General features: G+C 40.7%; 1 protein-coding gene across 5 annotated transcripts in view; it reads left to right on the top strand.

Moving 5' to 3' along the window:
• Positions 1-20,968, top strand: part of SCML4 (Scm polycomb group protein like 4) — a 177,465-nt gene that overhangs the window by 141,778 nt on the left and 14,719 nt on the right. For all 5 annotated transcript variants that reach the window (XM_082249221.1, XM_082249222.1, XM_082249220.1 and 2 more), the window contains 3 exons: positions 1,111-1,240; positions 1,927-2,127; positions 18,890-19,084. In XM_082249221.1, the coding sequence (XP_082105347.1) occupies positions 1,111-1,240; positions 1,927-2,127; positions 18,890-19,084 (526 nt within the window). The remainder of the gene's footprint in view (positions 1-1,110; positions 1,241-1,926; positions 2,128-18,889; positions 19,085-20,968) is intronic.

Genomic DNA, 20,968 nt, shown 5'->3' with positions numbered 1-20,968 from the left:
AACGGCTGCCCGTGCCATTCCTTCAGAGCCCTGTCCTGTGAATGGCGGCTCCCGCGCGGGAGTGACGTCATCGCTGCTCTGGCCAATCAGATGGCTTGAGGACATGAACCCGGAAGGAAGACGAGTGAACATGCCGTCCGTGTCAGATGTGAACAGGCGCCACTGCAGGGGCTTTGTTCTAAGGTAAGTATTTCATAATGAGCTGGTATGCGATGCATACTATCTCATTCTGCCTTTGTCCTTCAGGTTTTTATTTTTTTATTTTTTGGAAGTTTACAACCTCTTTAAGGTAAATCTAAAGGAAAATTGTACAAGAGCATTGAACATGTATTGCCAGCTTAAAATACAAGTCAGATTTCAGGCATCCCCTGCAACAAAAAAATGTCATTTTTGGTGAGATACTCCTAAAAGGAACATGTCTAAAGGGATGCAGGCTCAACAGCTTTCATCATTAGAGCTCTGCAGCTGCTGCAGCTGATTGATAATTAGGAAATCACCCCCATTAGACTCACTCAGCACAGGGGCACAGGGGAACAAACAGGGATTTCTTCAGAATAACAAAAGGTAGGAATCTGTAACAAAGTTTGTTAAAATCCTTGCAATGTACATAGATCACCCAGAGGGGAATGTTTTTTTTTCAACAAAAGTGGAGTTACGCTTTAGGTTCCATTGTAAATTTGGAATAAAGAATCATTAAATAAGATTAGAGACCAAATGCAGTCACACTTTTGTAAAACTTAAAAAACATACATAGAGACATCTGCTAATTATTGTTCAGGTACACTTGTCTTTAACAAAGAAAGGAGGTACTTTAGAGTGAAACTTCTAAGTTGACATCTTGCATTGATGTCACTGCTTTCTTCAACCTGGATAACTGATATTGCTTTGAAAGTTATGGTACCATGTTACAGCTTACAATTGCACATATAATAATCATGAGTATGGAGCTATTTATACAAAACAATATGTTTGTATATCTTGCTCTTGCAATACTTATTTCTAATTCTGTTCTCTGTAAACCAAGAATAACCTTTAAATGAATGATTGCATTTTATTTAATGGTGTATGTTTTTCCTTTGACAGTTTTTTCAAATTTTTATTCTTTTGCAGCTGAAATCTCGTGTTGTAATGACACCATTAGCAATTTCACCACCACGCAGTACCCCAGAGCCAGATATCAGCTCCATTCCTCAGGATGCAGCAACTGTGCCCAATTCCACTGTTCCACAGGCACTCACAGGTATAAAATCATGTTTGATAGAAAGCTATCTGTTTTTAGCGTTCTTGGAGATGCCCTTCCACTTCAGGCCACCATCCAAGTTGATTAAAGCTAAATTACGGTACTTTTAGAAATGGCATATTACCTTTTTTATGTAAAAAATAGAAGTTATAATTAGACATTGGTAACATATCTCTGAGATTGCTATAAATTACAAGAAACAGTTATACTTTCATTCTCATTTTTTTCTGCTTGCACTGGAACAAATTTAAAAGATCAGTTCACCCAAAATGGATATCCCAGTTTGTGGTAAATGCTTGATTATTAAACCACCTCATTATATCTGCAAAGGTGGCTGAGATAACCAAAGCTCCAAGGTGGACAGGAACAGTTGAAAATGATGGGAGGGAGACTTTGCTGTTGGAACATTTAAGACTAATAAAAAGGCAGGGTTTGGTTCAAAGTCCAACCTGTAACTAAAATATCACTTTTAGGTGTACTGGTCCTTTATTAGCAGATTTTACAATTGAAGGATAAAGACTAATAGATAGTTCTTTATCATTTGTATTAAACATACTAAGAACGTATATCTCTTAAGTTGAATGTCTTGACTGAAAAATGCTGAACATTCTTTTACTGTTGTAATGCATGTACATTTTTGTCTTGGCCATTTCTAATATTGCATTTTCATTTTCTTTAATTTGCAGTTTGCATTTATGTAAACAAACAAGGTAACACAGGACCTTACCTTGACAGAAAAAAGGTCCAGCAACTGCCTGATCACTTTGGGCCGGAGCGCCCTTCCATGGTATTGCAACAAGCAGTCCAAGCCTGCATTGACTGTGCTCACCAGCAGAAAAGTGTATTCTCCCTTGTTAAGCAGGGTTATGGAGGAGAAATGGTCTCAGGTAATCCTGAACATGCATTTCTTGGCATTTGTCATATATTTTATTTGAATGCTCTGTCCGTTGTTCTGGCTGTTTCCATCTCACTGGAGAGCAAACTTGGTCTTTTCATACTGAACTTTTCTCTTGCCCCTTTAGCTTACACACTATAACCCCCTTTCCCCTCCATGTTTCTACTCCTCCATCCATTAACCCAGCTTTTCTAAACTTTTTAAAATAAAGAGCAACCCTTGAAATGTTTTTCTTGTCTCTGGGAACTCCTGCTAAATTATAACCCCGGTAGCTTGTGACACATTTGCGTTGTCAGTAAGTTGTAAATATAATAATACAAAAAATAATAAGGAATTTAGTTTATCAAGCATATTTGACAAACAGAGCAGGTAGTTTTTTAACACTCCCCTACTCTATAGGAAAAAAAATGTTTCAGTACTAGTCATAAAATGGAACAAATAACAATATAAAGAAACACCAACTCTAAAAAGTGTAGTGCCCCATACATTGCTGGTCAATGGAAAAGTGCCTCCATATATTGGTAGTCTGTGTAGTGGTCCTATACAATGCTGCCCGCTGGAAGAAGGACCACTCGATAGAGGGGTTTTCAAAAAGTTTCCGCACTTTTATATTTTCGTTGGAAATGGTGAGGGCAGGAGGAGTAGTAATTAGTTGTTTCTGAGAGTGTCATGTGACTAGTCTGGCTGGCGGTTTAATTTTTGCAGTTTAGTATGAGAGTTGTCTCGCTGTGGTGAAGATGGTTGTGAAACTTATAAAAAAAGTGTGGAAATTTCTTGAAGAATCCTCATATATTAACCGCTTCCGGACTGCCCATCGTCGATTTACTGCAGCAGGGCGGCCCTCCTGCGAAACGACTTAGGTCTATGTCTATCGCGCTTGCAGCTAGAGGGCGCAAGCGCCACCGGCAGCATGCTCCCGCTCCCATGCGGCAGCGGGGATTCCGAAGCACGGGGCAGGCGGCTCTGATTGTCACCTAGCACCCGCGATCGCTCCCCGCTGAGAGAGAAGAACGGTCAGCTGTTGTAAACACAACTGACCGTTCTTCTCTCTGGAATGATTACAGAGCGCCTGTGATCATTTCACAAGCCCAACTCCCATACAGTTATAAACATGCCCCTAGGTACACATTTAACCCCTTGATCACCCACAGTGTTAACCCCTTCACTTCATTATTACAGTAACAGTGCATATTTTAAGCACTGATTACTGTAGTAATGTCACTAGTCCCCCCAAAAGTGTCAAAAATGTAATTTAGGGGTCCGATCTGTCCGCCGCAATGTCACAATCCCGCTAAAAATCGCAGATCGCTGCCATTACTAGTAAAAAAAAAAAACAATAAAAATGACATAAATCTTTACCCGTAGTTAGTTGACGCAATAACTTTTGTGCAAACCAATCAAAATACGCTTGTTGTGATTTTATTTACCAAAAATCTGTAGCAGAAAACAAATTGGCCTAAAATGATGAAAAATTTTGATTTTTAATTTTTTTTTGGGGGGGGGGAATGTTATATAGCAGAAAGTGAAAAATATATATATTTTTTTTTTTAGAATTGTCCCTCTTTTTTTGTTTATAGCACAAAAAATAAAAAACGCAGAGGTGATCAAATACCACCAAAAGAAAGCCCTATTTGTGGGAAAAAAGGACATCAATCTTATTTGGGTACAGCGTTGCACAACCGCGCAATTGTCCTTTAAAATAACGCAGTGCCGAATCACAAAATATGGCCTGGTCATTAAGGGGGAAAATCTTCCGATCCAGAAGTGGTTAATGGTCACTGGGAGAAGGACACTCTTATATTGTTGATAATTCGAAAAACTGCCCCCTCAAACACACCTAAAAATACTTGGTTTCAGTGGTTACTGGGAGTTAGAAACTCTTCATTTCTCAAGCAACTCCTAGCAACCTCTGGAGGTACCCCACAGAATCCTGGCTGAAAAACCCTAGACTAACTACATCTAAGCTATGTACTGTTCAGATAGCTGACTCCTATCCCTATAGCTGCTCCTTCCTTTAGCAACTTAACCTTTGTACTATAAAAAAAGAAAACATTTATTATTATGCTTAATTAAAACATTTTTATGGATGGTGTGCAAAGGAATGGATGCACTCTATAGAGCACAATTAATGAAAATCTGTTTTTTTCAGCTCTTATTACCATAATTTATGCTTTTCTTCAGCTACTACTCAGCTAAATTATCTGTTTTTACAAACGTATTCTAATCTTCCCCAATAATTCAGTTCAATGCAATTTTTTCTAACACCTTTTTTTTAGTTTTTGCTCCTTTGTTGAATAGGTCAAATGACTGATGCATGCTCTGTTATCAGTAAGGGTTGCAAGTACATTACCTTGGTTGGGTAGCTTTTGTAACTAATTGTTTTCTTTTAAAGTGGTTGTAAACATCATGGAATCTGAGCAAAGCACATATATCTGTAGTTTTTACTTATCTCTCTCCAAAGTTCTAAGTGTCTTTTCTCTCTGGTGCTTTGTTCCTCTGTTATCAGCATGAGTCACTTCTGAGAAGTTTTCCTGACACATGAGATAAATTTGTGACAGGAGGGAGGGGGAGGGAAAGCTCAGAACCAAGCTTCTCTATTCAGAACACAGTCAGCTGTGTAAAGGGGGTGTGTTCCTTTCCTCCAATCAGCTCTCACACACTGTAACTGCAGCCTCTCCACCTCTCTTCTGTGCTTCTGACAGATAAAAAAAGATTTTAACACTTGTCTGCCCTTTTAATGGGTGTAGGGAAGAGAAGACTGGAGATAAACAAGTAAAACCTATGTAGGAGGATAGGTTTAATCTCTGCGTATCATCTGAGGCTGTTCTCTTCACTGGGTATATGTAAGGGTTTACAACCACTTTAAATAACAATAAATAATTTAAAACTCATCTTGGGCATTTTCTTAAATTTTGCAGTGTAAAGCAACAGACAAAAAAAAAGTTAATGGCTTGCCTAAGGATCATACATGTAGCCACTGCACATACTTTAACCCCTTCCGTACCGCGTCATGTAAAATGACGTCGGCACAAATCCTTTCTCGATCCGGGCCGACGTCATATGACGGCGCCCGGATCTCCCCGCTACTGCGCGCCCCCGGGGGCGCGCAGCGCGGCGATCGGGGTTGAGGCTCGTCCCTCGGACTGAGCCCAACCCCGATCAAGGTAAACAGCCAATGAAATTGGCTGTTTACCACGTGATCGGCTGTGTCAATCACAGCCGATCACATGAGCGGCTCCAGCGCGAGCCGCTCGTTCCTTCCTTAATGCGCGCCCCCGGGGGCGCGCAGCGCGGCAATCGGGGACGAGGCTCGTCCCTCGGACAGAGCCCATCCCCGATCTAGGTAAAGAGCCAATGAAATTGGCTCTTTACCACGTGACCGGCTGTGTCCAATCACAGCCGGTCACAAATGTCATCAGAGAACACGGTAACTAGCTGTCACCGTGTTCTCCTCCTCACACACTGATCCTGTGTGAGGAGGAGATTGTGGTAACAGCTAGTTACCAATCATAGTGCACCCCAACCACACTGATTGCCCCCCCCCCCAATAAAGAGCACCTGTCACTAGCCCATCAAAGTACCCGAGTACCTGTCACCAGCCCATCAGGTACTCAGATGACAGGTACTCGGGGACTCTGATGGGCTGATGACAGGTACTCTGATGGGCTGGTGACAGGTACTCGGGTACTCTGATGATGGGTACTCGGGTACTCTGATGACAGGTACTCGGGTACTCTGATGACAGGTACTCGGGTACTCTGATGACAGGTACTCTGATGGGCTGGTGACAGGTACTCGGGTACTCTGATGACAGGTACTCGGGTACTCTGATGATGGGTACTCGGGTACTCTGATGACAGGTACTCGGGTACTCTGGTGACAGGTACTCTGATGGGCTGGTGACAGGTACTCGGGTACTCTGATGACAGGTACTCGGGTACTCTGATGACAAGTACTCGGGTACTCTGATGACGGGTACTCGGGTACTCTGATGACAGGTACTCGGGTACTCTGATGACAGCTACTCTGGTACTCTGATGACAGCTACTCTGGTACTTTGAGTACCCGTCATCGGAGTACCCGAGTACCTGTCACCTACCCAACAGAGTACCCGAGTACCTTCCACCTGCTCATCAGAGTACCTGACACCTGAAGTACCCGAGTACTTGCCACCTGCTCATCATTACCCATCACTACTCATCAGTACTCATCAGTACCCATCAGTACCTATCACCTATTAGTATCAGTACTGATCATCCGTACCCATCAGTACAGTATCAGTATCACCTATCAGTATCAGTACTACTCATCAGTACCTATCACCTGCCTGTCACCTGCCCATAAGAGTACCCGAGTACCTGTCACCTGCCTATCGGAGTACTCGAGTACCTGCCACTTGCTCATCAGTACCAGAGTACCTGTCACCTGCCCAGCAAAGTACCCGAGTACCTGTCACCCTTCATACAGCCACCATGTCTAAGTCCAAAAAGGTTAACATACGTCGTCCGTTTAAACCTAAATACCGGTGTTATGGCAGCAGATAGCTGCCATAACCCTGGTATTTTTTTAAACGGTGGACGGTTGGCTTTCCGATAAGGGTGGTCCCAGCGGCAGATTCGCCGCGGGATCACCCTTCCGGGGTGGCGGAAGAGGTGCCCCCCCCCCCCCTCCCGCTGCATTCTGGTCCTTTTCCCTGCTTACCGGACCCGCCGGCAGCGGGGAAAACGATCCGGTCCCAGATCCTCACAGACAGGATGTCGAGTGAGGGCAAGCTTGCCCTCACTCGACTCTATGGTCTTGGAGGACCGGAGCTACGGCAAACGTCGTTGCCTAGCAACCAGTTTAAAGGTCCCTTTTTTTTTTTCATTTTATTTAATTTTTTTTTAATTTTTTTTTTTTATTTTTTCTATCTTTTAGTGTACTTGTGAGATCTGAGGACTTTTTGACCCCAGATCTCACAAAAAAGAGGTCCTGTCGTGCCTTTTTCTATTACAAGTAATGTTTACATTTCTTGCAATAGAAATAAAAATGATCAATTTTTTTTTTTTTAAAAAAAACAGTGTAAAAATAAAAAATAATAAATAAAATAAATAGTAAAAAAAAAAAAAAAAAAAAATTAAAGCGCCGTGTCCCCGCGAGCTCGCGTGCAGAAGCGAACGCATACGGAAACCCCGCCCACATATGTAAACAGTGTTCAAACTACACATGTGAGGTATCGTCGCGATCGTTAGAGCAAGAGCAATAATTTGAGCCATAGACCTCCTCTGTAACTCTAAGATAGCAACCTGTAGAAATTTTTAAAATGTCGCCTATGGGGATTTTTAAGTACCAAAATTTGTCACCATTCTGTGAGCGTGCGCAATTTTGAAGCATGACATGTTGGGTATCTATTTACTCGGCGTAACATTATCTTTCACATTATGGAAAACAATTGGGCTAACTTTACTGGTTTCTTATTTTTTAATTAAAAAAAGTGATTTTTTTCCCAAAAAATTGCGTTTGGAAGACCGCTGCGCAAATACGGTGTGATAAAAAATATTGCAATAATCTCCATTTTATTCTCTAGGGTCTCTGCTAAAAAAAAATATATAATGTTTTGGGGTTCTAAGTAGTTTTCTAGCAAAAACAACTGATTTTAGCTTGTAAACACCAAATGTCAAAAATAGGCCTAGGCAAGTGGCTAGGATGCATGATGATGCTCCTTGGATGTTTAGGCCCCTCTATATGGCTAGGCTGTGAAAAAGTCTCACACATGTGGTATTGCCATACTCAGGAGGAGTGGCAGAATGTATTTTGGGGTGTCATTTTTGCGATGTACATGCTATGTGTTAGGAATATCCTATAAATTGACAACTTTGTGTAAAAAAAAAAGTTTTTATTTTTTTCCCACATTTTCCAAAAACTTGTGGAAAAAAATGACATGTTCAAAGGACCCATAATGCCTCATAGAATATACGTTGGAGTGTTTGCTTTCCAAAATGGGGTAATTTTGTGGACTTTTCCATTGTATTGTTGCTCTAGGGCCTTGAAAAGTGTGATAGGTAGTAAGAAAGTTTTATGTGTATTTATGCTCCTAAAACGCCTTATGGTGCTACTTGGACGTGGAGTCTCTTTTTGTGGCCAGGCTGTGTAAAAGTCTCACACATGTGGTATCACCATACTCAGAAGGAGTAGCAGAATTAATTTTGGGGTGTCATTTTTGCTGTGTACATGCTATGTGTTAGAAATAGCTTATAAATTGACAACGTTTTGGGAAAAAAAAAGAAAAAAAAAATGTTTTCTTCATTTTCCCAAGAATTGTGGGAAAAAATTATAACTTCAAAAAACTCACCATGCCTCTTACTAAATACCTTGGACTGTCTACTTTCCAAAAAGGGGTCATTTGGGGGGTATTTGTACTGTCCTGACATTTCAGGGCCTCAAGAAAGGAGATAGGCCATCAGTACATCTGGTGTGATCAATTTTCAGTAATTGGTACCATAGCTTCTAGACTCAATAACTTTCACACAGACTAAATAATATACACTAATTTGGGTTAATTTTACCAGAGATATGTAGCAGTATAAATTTTGGCCCAAATGTATGAAGAAAAATTAATTTTTTGCAAAATTTTATAATAGAAACTAAAAAAAAGTGTTTTTTTTGCAAAATTTTTGCTCTTTTTTTGCTTATATCACGAAAAAAAAAAACCCCAGTTGTGATCAAATACCACCAAAAGAAAGCTCTATTTGTGTGAAAAAAATGATAAAAATTTTGTTTGGTTACAGTGTAGCATGACTGAGCAATTGTCATTCAAAGTGTGAGAGTGCTGAAAGCTGAAAATTGGTCTGGGCAGGAAGGGGGTCTAACTGCTCTGTATGGAAGCGGTTAAACAGCTGAAATTAACTGCCAGTGGATGCATCTACCTAAGGCTGAGTTCACACATCTCCAGATGCGGTTTGCAGTCCGGAGTCCGGTTTGTTTCTGTTCACTGGTTCAGGTGCGATTCAGGTGTGAATTTTTGCCTGGATTTGCACCTGAACCGAACGCACAGGACCCTTTTCAAAACCACACCACGGCCATCCCGGACATGTGTGAACTGACTCTATTGATAGCCAATCACATTCACATGTTATGCGAATTGGATGTGGTTAAAAACACATCCAATTCGCATATATGTGAACCCAGCCCAACCCAGTAGAGATGAGTTTGGGTTTAGGCTTGAGTTTGGTCGAAACTGTAAGTTTGCTGTCATTGCTGGGCCAGTGGACTTTGAGTGTGAGACAGCCCTTCCACTACAAGTAAAAACAAGGATGAATGGGCCCTAATGGCCCGTACACACGTTCCGAAAATCGGACGCAAAATAACGCTTGTGAAAAGATCGGATGATAATCTGATCGTTAGTACACAGCTTACGAGAGGCGATCACGGCAGTTCGCCCGATATTATCTGGTTGTGCAAGCTTAAAAATTTTGATCGTATTATAACACATCGCACGATAATTGTATTATCAGTATGTTGTTCCTCCGAAAGAAATGGTGAGCAGTAGACAGCGCATGAGCAGTAGACATAATTTCCCCTCACACGCTACAGTGTGGTTACGCATACCGGAACCTTTGAATCATCGTCTGAGAAAATTTGTATCGTAAATAATCTCTCCCATTTGCGAATATAATTGAGAGTTCCTAGCAACCAAACAAAAATGGACGGAACGTCGTCCGATTTTCGGGTCGTGTGTACTGGGCATTAGTGGGGAGCCCTGTTCACCTGCCACACTTGGTCTGGAGGTTAAATCCCACCATGGGCAAGATTTGTGTGGAGTTTGTATCATACAGGATCCCCTAAAAAATCAACTGATAGGTAAATAGGCAAGCTCCATCATAGGCAATGACTGATGGGATTGGTTCTGTGTGTTTTATAAAGTACCTCATAATATGTTGGTGCTTTATAAACACAACACATGATGTATGAATTTAAATAAAGCATTTATCTTTAGAGACTAAATCCCTTTTTCCCTTATGCAGCCTCACCTGTCCCCCTTTGTTTGGTCTGATGTGTACATCTCAATACAAAATGCACTGTTTTATTACCAAAAGTGTTATGCTTCACTAAAATGTTTATCCAATCTGCAATAAGCATTTATTTTTTTGGACTGCAAATATAAAGGAAAAATAGATGTCAAAAAAGCACTTGTGTGGTTTAGTCAGTCATTTTCTGCATGTTAGATCTTTGTGGTCCATTTAACCAAGTAGCAGGGACATGTCCTTTGCCTATATAATTAGGCTAAAAGGCTTCCCTCTTTATCATTTCAGGAAGTTGGAAGGTATGCTTACAGTGATACTTGCATCAAAATATGCCTGAAATTACATTCCCATTATTATTTCTCTCCCATTAAACAAAGCACAGAAATTATTCTCCACTTGCACATGGTTTCCAAGCACTTTCTTTTTGCCAACTAAGTACAATGTGCACACTGCTCAGACTTGTAAAGATGAATGTGATGTGTTCATTTGTGTTTAATGGCTTCATTAGCTGCTTTTGAAACTAGCAGTAAATTTTGTTATACTGCAGTCTTCCGCCACACTGTCTAACTGATGTTATACATGTGTTCAGAATGATATTGTTCGAGTGCATCAAAATATACAGTGGGTACGGAAAGTATTCAGACCCCCTTAAATTTTTCACTCTTTGTTATATTGCAGCCATTTGCTAAAATCATTTAAGTTCATTCTTCTTCCTCATGAATGTACACACAGCTCCCCATATTGACGGAAAAACACAGAATTGTTGACATTGTTGCAGATTTATTAAAAAAGAAAAACTGAAATATCATATGGTCCTAAGTATTCAGACCCTTTGCTGTGACACTCATATATTTAACTCAGGTGCTTTCCATTTCTTCTGATCATCCTTGAGATGGTTCTACACCTTCATTTGAGTCCAGCTGTGTTTGATTATACTGATTGGACTTGATTAGGAAAGCCACACACCTGTCTATATAAGACCTTCCAGATCACAATGCATGTCAGCGCAAATGAGAATCATGAGGTCAAAGGAACTGCCTGAAGAGCTCAGAGACAGAATTGTGGCAAGGCACAGATCTGGCCAAGGTTACAAAAAGATTTCTGCTGCACTTAAGGTTCCTAAGAGCACAGTGGCCTCCATAATCCTCAAATGGAAGACGTTTGGGACGACCAGAACCCTTCCTAGAGCTGGCCGTCCGGCCAAACTGAGCTATCGGGGGAGAAGAGCCTTGGTGAGAGAGGTAAAGAAGAACCCAAAGATCACTGTGGCTGAGCTCCAGAGATGCAGTCAGGAGATGGGAGAAAGTTGTAGAAAGTCAACCATCACTGCAGCCCTCCACCAGTCGGGGCTTTATGGCAGAGTGGCCCGACGGAAGCCTCTCCTCAGTGTAAGACACATGAAAGCCCGCATGGAGTTTGCTAAAAAACACCTGAAGGACTCCAAGATGGTGAGAAATAAGATTCTCTGGTCTGATGAGACCAAAATAGAACTTTTTGGCCTTAATTCTAAGCGGTATGTGTGGAGAAAACCAGGCACTGCTCATCACCTGTCCAATACAGTCCCAACAGTGAAGCATGGTGGTGGCAGCATTATGCTGTGGGGGTGTTTTTCAGCTGCAGGGACAGGACGACTGGTTGCAAACGAGGGAAAGATGAATGCGGCCAAGTACAGGGATATCCTGGACAAAAACCTTCTCCAGAGTGCTCTGGACCTCAGACTGGGCCGAAGGTTTACCTTCCAACAAGACAATGACCCTAAGCACACAGCTAAAATAACGAAGGAGTGGCTTCACAACAACTCTGTGACTGTTCTTGAATGGCCCAGCCAGAGCCCTGACTTAAACCCAATTGAGCATCTCTGGAGAGACCTAAAAATGGCTGTCCACCAACGTTTACCATCCAACCTGACAGAACTGGAGAGGATCTGCAAGGAGGAATGGCAGAGGATCCCCAAATCCAGGTGTGAAAGACTTGTTGCATCTTTCCCAAAAAGACTCCTGGCTGTATTAGATCAAAAGGGGGCTTCTACTAAATACTGAGCAAAGGGTCTGAATACTTAGGACCATGTGATATTTCAGTTTTTCTTTTTTAATAAATCTGCAACAATGTCAACAATTCTGTGTTTTTCTGTCAGTATGGGGTGCTATGTGTACATTCATGAGGAAGAAGAATGAACTTAAATGATTTTAGCAAATGGCTGCAATATAACAAAGAGTGAAAAATTTAAGGGGGTCTGAATAATTTCCGTACCCACTGTATACTGTAATCCAAGAGTAAATTAAGATGGAAATAAAAGTAATTTAACACAAAGACTTTGAGTACCAGTACAATCATGTGTTTTGAATTTTTGTACAATGAAGCTCAGCATTCATTTTCCCAAATATTTTAATTCAGTAAAGGATCATTTTCCATTGTAGAGAAATCACAGCTACAATATACACATATATAATCTCAATAACTCTCAGTATTTGTGCTTGAAACTGAGTTGACTGGCAAGCGCCAGCATTCGTTGGGTAACTTTACAATAACTGTTTGACTAATTTGCATACATAAATATTTTTAAGTGATTATTTTAAGGACATAAAGTTTTTCTGCATATCATTTTTTTTCTTTTTTAATAGATGGCACTGCAGATTCCACGTATGCTTATGTTGTTAAAGGGATTCTTTCCTTTTCAAAGTTTGGTATATCCAGTTTGTATTTCAATTTAATATATCCTGATTTTTGCTATTATCAAGGCTTTATTCTTTAAGGACACAAAAATTGGCTTTATTCTTTATGGACACAAAAATTCTTAAAAACTCAATAAAACTTTTATTGTTAAAAAAACAAAACAAAAAAAACAAACGTTTCATACTTACCTGCTTTTTGTAATGGTTTTGCACAGAGCAGCCCTGAACCTACTCTTCTCAGGTCCCCTGCCAGTGCTTCTGGCTCTTCCCTCCTGCCAGTGCCAAGTGCCCACCACAACAAATCGCTTGCTATGGGGGCACTCGTGCATGCTAGCTCCTGAGCCAGCTCTGTGTTCTATTGACATACAATGTGGCTCGGCCCCACACCCCATTCCTTGTCACTGGCTGTGATTGAGAGCAACAAGAGCCAATGGTTTCCACTGCTGCCTCTCTGTCCAATGAGGAGAGAGAGCCGGGAGAGCCACTGCTCTCGTGCACATCGCTGGAATCGTGATTGGGCTCAGGTAAGTATAAGGGTCGGCTGGGAAGAAGCAGACAGACAGTCACTGCTCTCTACTCAGAGGAGAAAAAGAACTGATTGATTGGCGGTCATGGGAACAATCAGTTCTTGGTCTAAGAGCCAATGTGGGACAGCTGCAGCATCCCACAGATGCTGCAGCCTGGAGGTATGTACAGTATGTTTATTTATTTGTTTAATCCATACTACTCTTTTAATGGCATAGTATTTTCAGTATATGCATTCCACATCACTGTATGTCTGCAAGTCATGATGTGTGGATAAAAGAACGTGGGGTGTCTAGCCATTATTACATGTGGTAAAGTGCTCTGCTCATTGTAATAGGGGAATTATTTGCTAACAGTAAATGTTTAACTGTATTCTTTGTCACATTAAACTGTGCTACTGACCACTTGTTAGACAGTTAAATTCTAGGTTTAAGCTAAAAGTCTGCTTTAAGTATACTTTCCAAATTCCACCCATCTCAACATTTGCAAAAAGTTTATATATGGCAAATGTGGCTAAACACTAGTGTAAACTATAACCGTTTCTATTGCTGCCTGTGGCACTCTTTTTATTGCTGTCGGCACCCTTTGCTGGAGTGTCAGTATATGTTCTTTATTAAATCCTAAGATACCATTATGAGGCCATTCCACCCTTGCGATGTAGGTCTTTAGGACAGCAGCTGAGAGTATTGATTGGCCCACTTTTTTCTCTGTCAGAATTGATAACGTGAGAGTGGAATCAGAGAAGCTAAATTCCAACCATGCAATGTTCTTGTTGATTTGTTTCCAGTCATTGTTACATTCAAGTATTTATAAAGCCAAAACTTAATTTCACATTTTAGATTGAATATATATATATATATATATATATATATATATATATATATATACATAGTATATAGAGAGTAGAGATAGATAGATATGTATATTAGGCTTCTTAATGTATCAGATCACTGATAGGGACAGTGAGTTCAGGTGTTTGAGCATTATGTTGTTTTCTGTGTTGGAGAATGCAAGCTGAAGATTCACCTTATGAAAATGACAATTACGGCACCTGGTCATTTGAAAGATTATAGGGAGAAAAAATTAACAAGAGGCAACACATCCATGAGTAAGAAAAAGAGATGAAACAAGGATGACTTAAAATAAACATTCTCAGTTCTGAAGGAATAAAAACATACAAATAAAATATGCTTTGTGAAATTGCTCAGCCGTTCCTGATTTTGTAGCTGCTGAGATAATTAGTAAGCTGTCTTTCCCACAAAGAGAATTAATTAGAGCAAGAAAGGATCCAGCGCATAGAAAGCATACCGACAAACCTATGAATACTATAGTGGGTTGCAGAGCTGCCACTAATGTATCATTATGCAGCACAATTTATGACACCATCAATGACTGTCATAGACAAAAATTGTATTCCAGCAGACAAATTGCCCGGTACTGAGAAAGATAATTGGAAATGTTAAAGACTAAAGAGAAATGACTCATTGAGAAAAAAGGGTTGTCTCTCACACACAGTCTGTTTTTTTATTCACAGCTATTTATTCTGGTGTGTTTAAGGATCAAAACAAAGTAAATATAAAATAATGTGCATTATAAAAAAGCACATTTTCAACTCTATTTTAATGTTTGTTTAGCATTCATAAATAATTGAGTTGGCACTAATAAAACAAGTTCGGCCTTCACAATTCCCATTTAAAATAAACTTTTTTTTGATAGAAATAACCTTTTTGTGAAAATTCTAGTTTTCTAAATGTTTGCAAAAAAAAAAGTAAAAGCAGCGCTATCCAAAGGTTGGTGTATTGAATGCTAGGAGGAAAGCCCATATAATAAAGTCATGTTTATTATGAAAAATCATATAAAATTAATTGATAAACAATCATTATGAAAATGAAATGTCCTCCTAGCATTCAATACACCAACCTTTGGATAGCGCTGCGTTTTCTGTTTTTTGCAAACCTTTATGCTGGTATCAGTAGTTTCCAAGCAGCAGCACCACTGGTTAGTCGTAACTTTCATAAAGTGGGATTACTGCAGTGTCAGCGCTGGAACTTTGGTTTATAGTTTTCGAAATGTCATTTTCATTCTCCAGCTTAAAGTATAACCAAAGCCCAAACTGTTTTTCTTAAGCAAGCCATACCTGGCTTGAATTTTTTTCCAGATTCTGCTAAATTAGCTAAAAATTACTGTAGGTTGCCCCATCAGCACCACCTGGCTCAACTAAAAATTGACTGAGCCAGGTGGAGATTTTTGGGCCGAACAGTTTACTGCATATATCTTATCAAAGCTTGGTCCTGTATTTTAACCCAACAGAGATTGTTCTGCTTCCACCAGGCACCCTGGGGTATCTTGGGACTTCTTCAAGGGTGCCTTGGCAAAATGCCTAAAAAGTCATCAAAAATTGTATCAAGCCAGCAGGCGGATAAAGTCTGCTTTTTAGTTACACAAAGCCATAGGTTTTCAATATGCACCATTACGACTTTCTAGATACTGGCATCCTAACAACCAATGATGTCATCAGTCGATAAGGAGGATATCTGTTGCCTCCACAGCATCCTTGTTTGACCCTCCTCTGCCTCTCTCCCTCAGCACTGGGGGTCACATTAGCTGACTGATGGAGAGAAATTGAGGGAGAAGAGAAACATGCGAATACTAGTCAGTACCAATGTGCAAAAGTGTATTTGCTTTGGAAGAAAAAAAATCACCTAACGTTGGGTGTCCTACGTGTGGATGTTGCTGCATTATATAAAGCTATTACAATAATTTTTTTACATTTTAAAATGAAGTGCCTTGATGTTGTCCAAAATTTTAAAGGGTGCCTAGATATTTGCTATAACTTGAAAGGGTGCCTAGACTGAAAAAAGGTTGAGAAACACTGATCTAAGCAATAAAAGTGTCATCTCTACAGCTGATTCAGTTGTGATAAGATAGCTTACTTTACAGTCTTAGTAGCTTGGCAAATGCGATCCAAATGACATCTTGCAGCTTGTAGAAAGCTTTAATCCAGACTTCTGCAGATCTTAACAGATGAATATCAGGTCAAAAAATCATAGTATGTCTAGCTACAGCAGACTACATGTACAGTACATGTGATAAATGGAGGCTAAAGCATAAAGAAGAAGGGCGGGACTAACTACAGAGTGCATCCCTTAGCTCCCTTAGCTACGGAGGGACAAGAATTTTAAAGGAAAATAATCAGACAATGCATGTGTAACATGATATTCCCTGTCTAAGTATATTATTCTAAATCTTGAACAATTGTGAACCAAGTTCAAACATTAAGGAAAGATGCAGCACTTTTGCTGAAAATAAACCTCAATGTGTACCATAAATCCCACAAAAAATTGCAAACAGACATAAAACGTAATCCTTGCATATGCACATCAATTAGTAAAATATATGTGTCAATAGCTGTGAATTCAATTTACATGCACAGTGCACAAATATATGCATATTTAATAAATAATAAATAGTTTAGGCATTTTGCCAAGTTACCCCTGAAGAAACCTGAAGGAGCCCCAGAGTGCCTGGGCACCCTGGTTGAAAAAGGCTGCTCTAATGTCCATAAGCTGCTCACTTACACAAAGCATTTGTAAGCTACTTTCAGGTTCAATGTTATATTTAACCACTTCCGGACCACCTGGCACAGTTATACATTGGTACTTTGACGTTAAATACCGGGGTTATGGCAGCCGATACCCCAGTACTTTTTTACTGGGCAGTCGGTCTTTTTTCTCATAAAAGTGTTCCCAGCAGCGGATTCGCTGCGGGGTCACTTTTATGGGCGACGGGATAGATGACTTTCCGGTCATTTTCCCTGCTTACTGGAGCCGTTGGTAGCAGGAAAAACGATCCGGCCTGATGGACTCCTAGGCAGGAAGTCGAGTGAGGGCAAGCTGGCCCCCACTCGACTCTATGGCCTTGGAGGACCAGGGAGCAACGTCATACATCGATTCCTCCCAGCGGCCTTAAAGGGCCCATTTTTTTTCATCAGGAAAAAAACTTTTTTTTTTTTTTTTTAGTGTAGATGTGAGATCTGAGGTCTTTTTGACCCCAGATCTCACAATAAAGAGGTCCTGTCATGCTTATTTCTATTACAAGGGATGTTTACATTCATTGTAATAGGAATAAATGCAATTAAAAAAAACATTTTTTAAAGGGACAATGTAAAAATAAAAAAAGTAAAATAAATAAGAAAACATTTTTTTAATTTAAAGTGCCTCGTCCCTCCGAGCTTGCGTGCAGAAGCGAACGCCTATGCAAGTTGCGCCCACATATGTAAACGGTATTCAAACCACACATGTGAGGTAGCGCAAGAGCAATAATGAATGAGAGCAATAATTCTAGCCCTAGAACCCCTCTGTAATTCTAAACTGGTAACCTGTAGACATTTTTAAAGCATCTTCTATGGAGATTCCACAAGCGTGCACGATTTTGAAGCAGGACATGTTGGCTATCTATTTAGTCGGCGTAACATTATCTTTCATGTAATAGAAAGAAATTGGGCTAACTTTACTGATTATTTTTTTTTAAATGCAGTGAAACATTTTTTTTCCTCCCAAAAAAATGTGTTTTAAAGACCGATGCGCAAATACCGCAAGTATTATTGCAACAACCGCCATTTTATTCTCCAGAATCTTTGCTAAAATATATATATATATATATATATATATATATATATATATATATATATATATATAATGTTTGAGGGTTCTAAGTCATTTTCTAGCAAAAAATACAGATGTTAACTTGTAAACAACAAGTGTCAGAAATAGGCCTGGTCCTTAAAGAGGTTGTAAACTCGTATAAATTTTTTATTTTTTTTTTACACCCTGCAAAAGAAAGACATAATGAGCTAGTATGCATCGCATATTAGCTCATTATGCAATACTTACCTCAGAACGAGCCCCCGCCGTGCCGCTCACTCACCTCTATGACGGGCGACATGTCTAGTCGCCCGTCTTCCGGGATCGCGGCATCCGGCCATCTGATTGGCCGGAGCCGCGGTGACGTCACTCCCGCGCACGCGCGTGGGAGCCGACAGTCACGGCACGGGGCTCTGAAGGAACGGCACGATCGGCCGTTCCTTCAGAGCGCATGCGCCAGTGACGTCACTGGCGACATGTAAGGTAAATATCTCCTAAACGGTACATGTTTAGGAGATATTTACAGTACCTATAGGTAAGCCTTATCATAGGCTTGCCTATAGGTACAAGTTGTAGAGGAGGGTTTACTTCCTCTTTAAGTACTTAATAACCTTTACATTAGTTTTCATCAGTTATCACCGTATTAGACTAATAAATATTTTAAACAAAGCAACACTTTTTTTCCGTTTGTGCAGATAATTGTCCAACATGTTCAAGTAAAATATCCTGTTGTGTGATTATAAATGGTAGGAATCGTAATGGCTGATAAAATGGATCCTTCTAGTCACTGCTCTTCCATCTTCAGTACACTGCATGTTTACCCCAGACTGTGGAATGTCCTCTGACTCCTACTAAACTGACAGCAAGACAAGTGTGTGTAATAAAGTAATGGCATTGTTGCTGTTTTGCAGTGTCTGCTTCATTTGAGGGAAAGCAGCATCTCCTCAGCCTGCCTGTGGTGAACAGCATAGGGTACGTCCTGCGCTTCCTAAAAAAGCTCTGCCGCAGCCTGATATGTGACAATCTGTTCAGCAATCAGCCCTTTGTACAGTACAGCACCACTTCAGACAACCCCAAGGAATATGACACTGGCAGGATGGAGACAGGTAAGTCTCACATTTCAAGGAATCCTTTTCAGTGATGACCAAATTCATTCACAAATAAGGCAAGTCACTGAATTGCATTTTTTTATTTTATTCACCTATGTATGCATGCGGTTCTGCCCAATCTGCAGAAAAATAATACAATTCAGGGATCACAATTGCACTGGTTTCTACTGTGAATAAGCCAGGTCAATGTGCATAAAATATGTATCTAAAGCCCAAACTTTATTTTTAAAAATTTTGAATGACATGGTAAGAGGGTAAGAATCCCTTTATTATTATGTATTGCTGTCTGTGTCACTTTTAGGGAGATTCACTCTTTCTGTTCGTCCTGGTGACCACTGTCAGCGATTGCAAATGACGGAAAATCTTTTAAACATTTTTTAGAGTTGGTACCAGAACAAGAATAGAGAACAAATCTTCCAGTGGGGAACTCTTATTCCAGTGGCATCTAAGAGGGCATTGGGGAGAAAAAACAACACATGGTATGGAGAAGGCTGCGCACCCCAATAATACGAAGAAAAAGGAAAAGCCCCCTTGGGTTTTCAGGCAGCAAATAAAATGATAACTATAAATGTATAAAATTATTAATCTTTATTCAAAAAAATGTTAAAATATTAATGAAAATCAAAGGCGTAAAACATGAGCTTTGGTTACAGACATATATCAGTCATATCGAATATCACAAACTGATAAAAGACAATGGACAGTGATCAAAGAATCATCACACCCAATATAATGGACCCCAACACATTTTGACCTATAGGGTAAGGTCTTCCTCAGGGCTTATATGATGTCCTTAATGTGATGGATGACTGTTAGCCAAAGAACGCTTTGAGTGAGCCTGCAGTCAGTGGTGTATTTTGGTTTTGTGCTGCCCTAGGCAAGACTAAAATTGGGCTCCCTCCCTCCTCCTCCTATGTAAATTTGCCCCACTCCTTTTTTAACGGATGTGATTCGCTGCAAAATTGAAGGGCTACAAGTCCCGGCATTAGATCTCACAAGAGGGGGGGGTGTGAGAGGGCATGAGAGAGAGAGAGGGAGTAAGGGAGGGAGGGAGAGAGAAAGGGGGGATAAAAGAGAGGGGGATGAGAGAGAGAGGTGGGGATGAGAGAGCGAGGGGAGATGAGAGAGAGAGGTGGGGATGAGAGAGAGAGGGGGGGTGAGAGAGAGAGAGAGGGGGGGGGGGGTGAGAGAGGGGGGATGGGAGAGAGAGAGAGTGGGGGGATAAAAGAGAGGGGGGTCGAGATAGACAGGAGATGAGACAGAGAGAGGGGAGTGAGAGAGAGAGGGGGGATAGAGAGAGAGAGGAAGAGGGGGATGAGAGAGAGGGGGAGAGAGAGAGAGGGAGGTGAGAGAGTGGGGGGTGAGAGAGGTGGCTCTAGCAACCAGTGGCCAATAGAGTCTCAGGTGGAGGGGGGCGGCTTTTATGCTGCCCCCTGCAAAGTGCCGCCCTAGGCCTGGGCCTTGTTGGCCTAGGCCAAAATACAGCACTGCCTGCAGTGAGTCTGCTTTGGAATGCTGGTTGGTGGGGGATTGCTGCTTATGCTCCTGGATTGTCTATAGATTCATCTCCTTAATTACATATAGAACTATATCTTGAGTATCACTGGATACCACCACTTATATCTTGTTATAGATAGGTGTCTCGCTTCTTCATGGTGAGCCACAAATGTGACTCCTTGTAAGCCAGTGTGTCCCATCCACCCCCTTAGGGATCATGGGAGGGTCTCACTTTTGGGAGTACTCTTTATTTATGGAAGTGTTCTTTGGCTAACAGTCATCCATTACATATAGGACAGCACATACCCCCCGAGGAAGACCTTACTGTATAGGTCGAAATGCGTTGGAGTCCATTATATTGGGTGTAATGATTCTTTGATCACT

The sequence above is a fragment of the Pelophylax lessonae genome (assembly GCF_965119305.1).
Source record: "Pelophylax lessonae genome assembly, chromosome: 3".
In the NCBI taxonomy this organism is placed as follows: domain Eukaryota; kingdom Metazoa; phylum Chordata; class Amphibia; order Anura; family Ranidae; genus Pelophylax; species Pelophylax lessonae.
The sequence above is the reverse complement of the archived record's forward strand: the minus strand, read 5'-3'. Positions and strand labels throughout refer to the sequence as shown.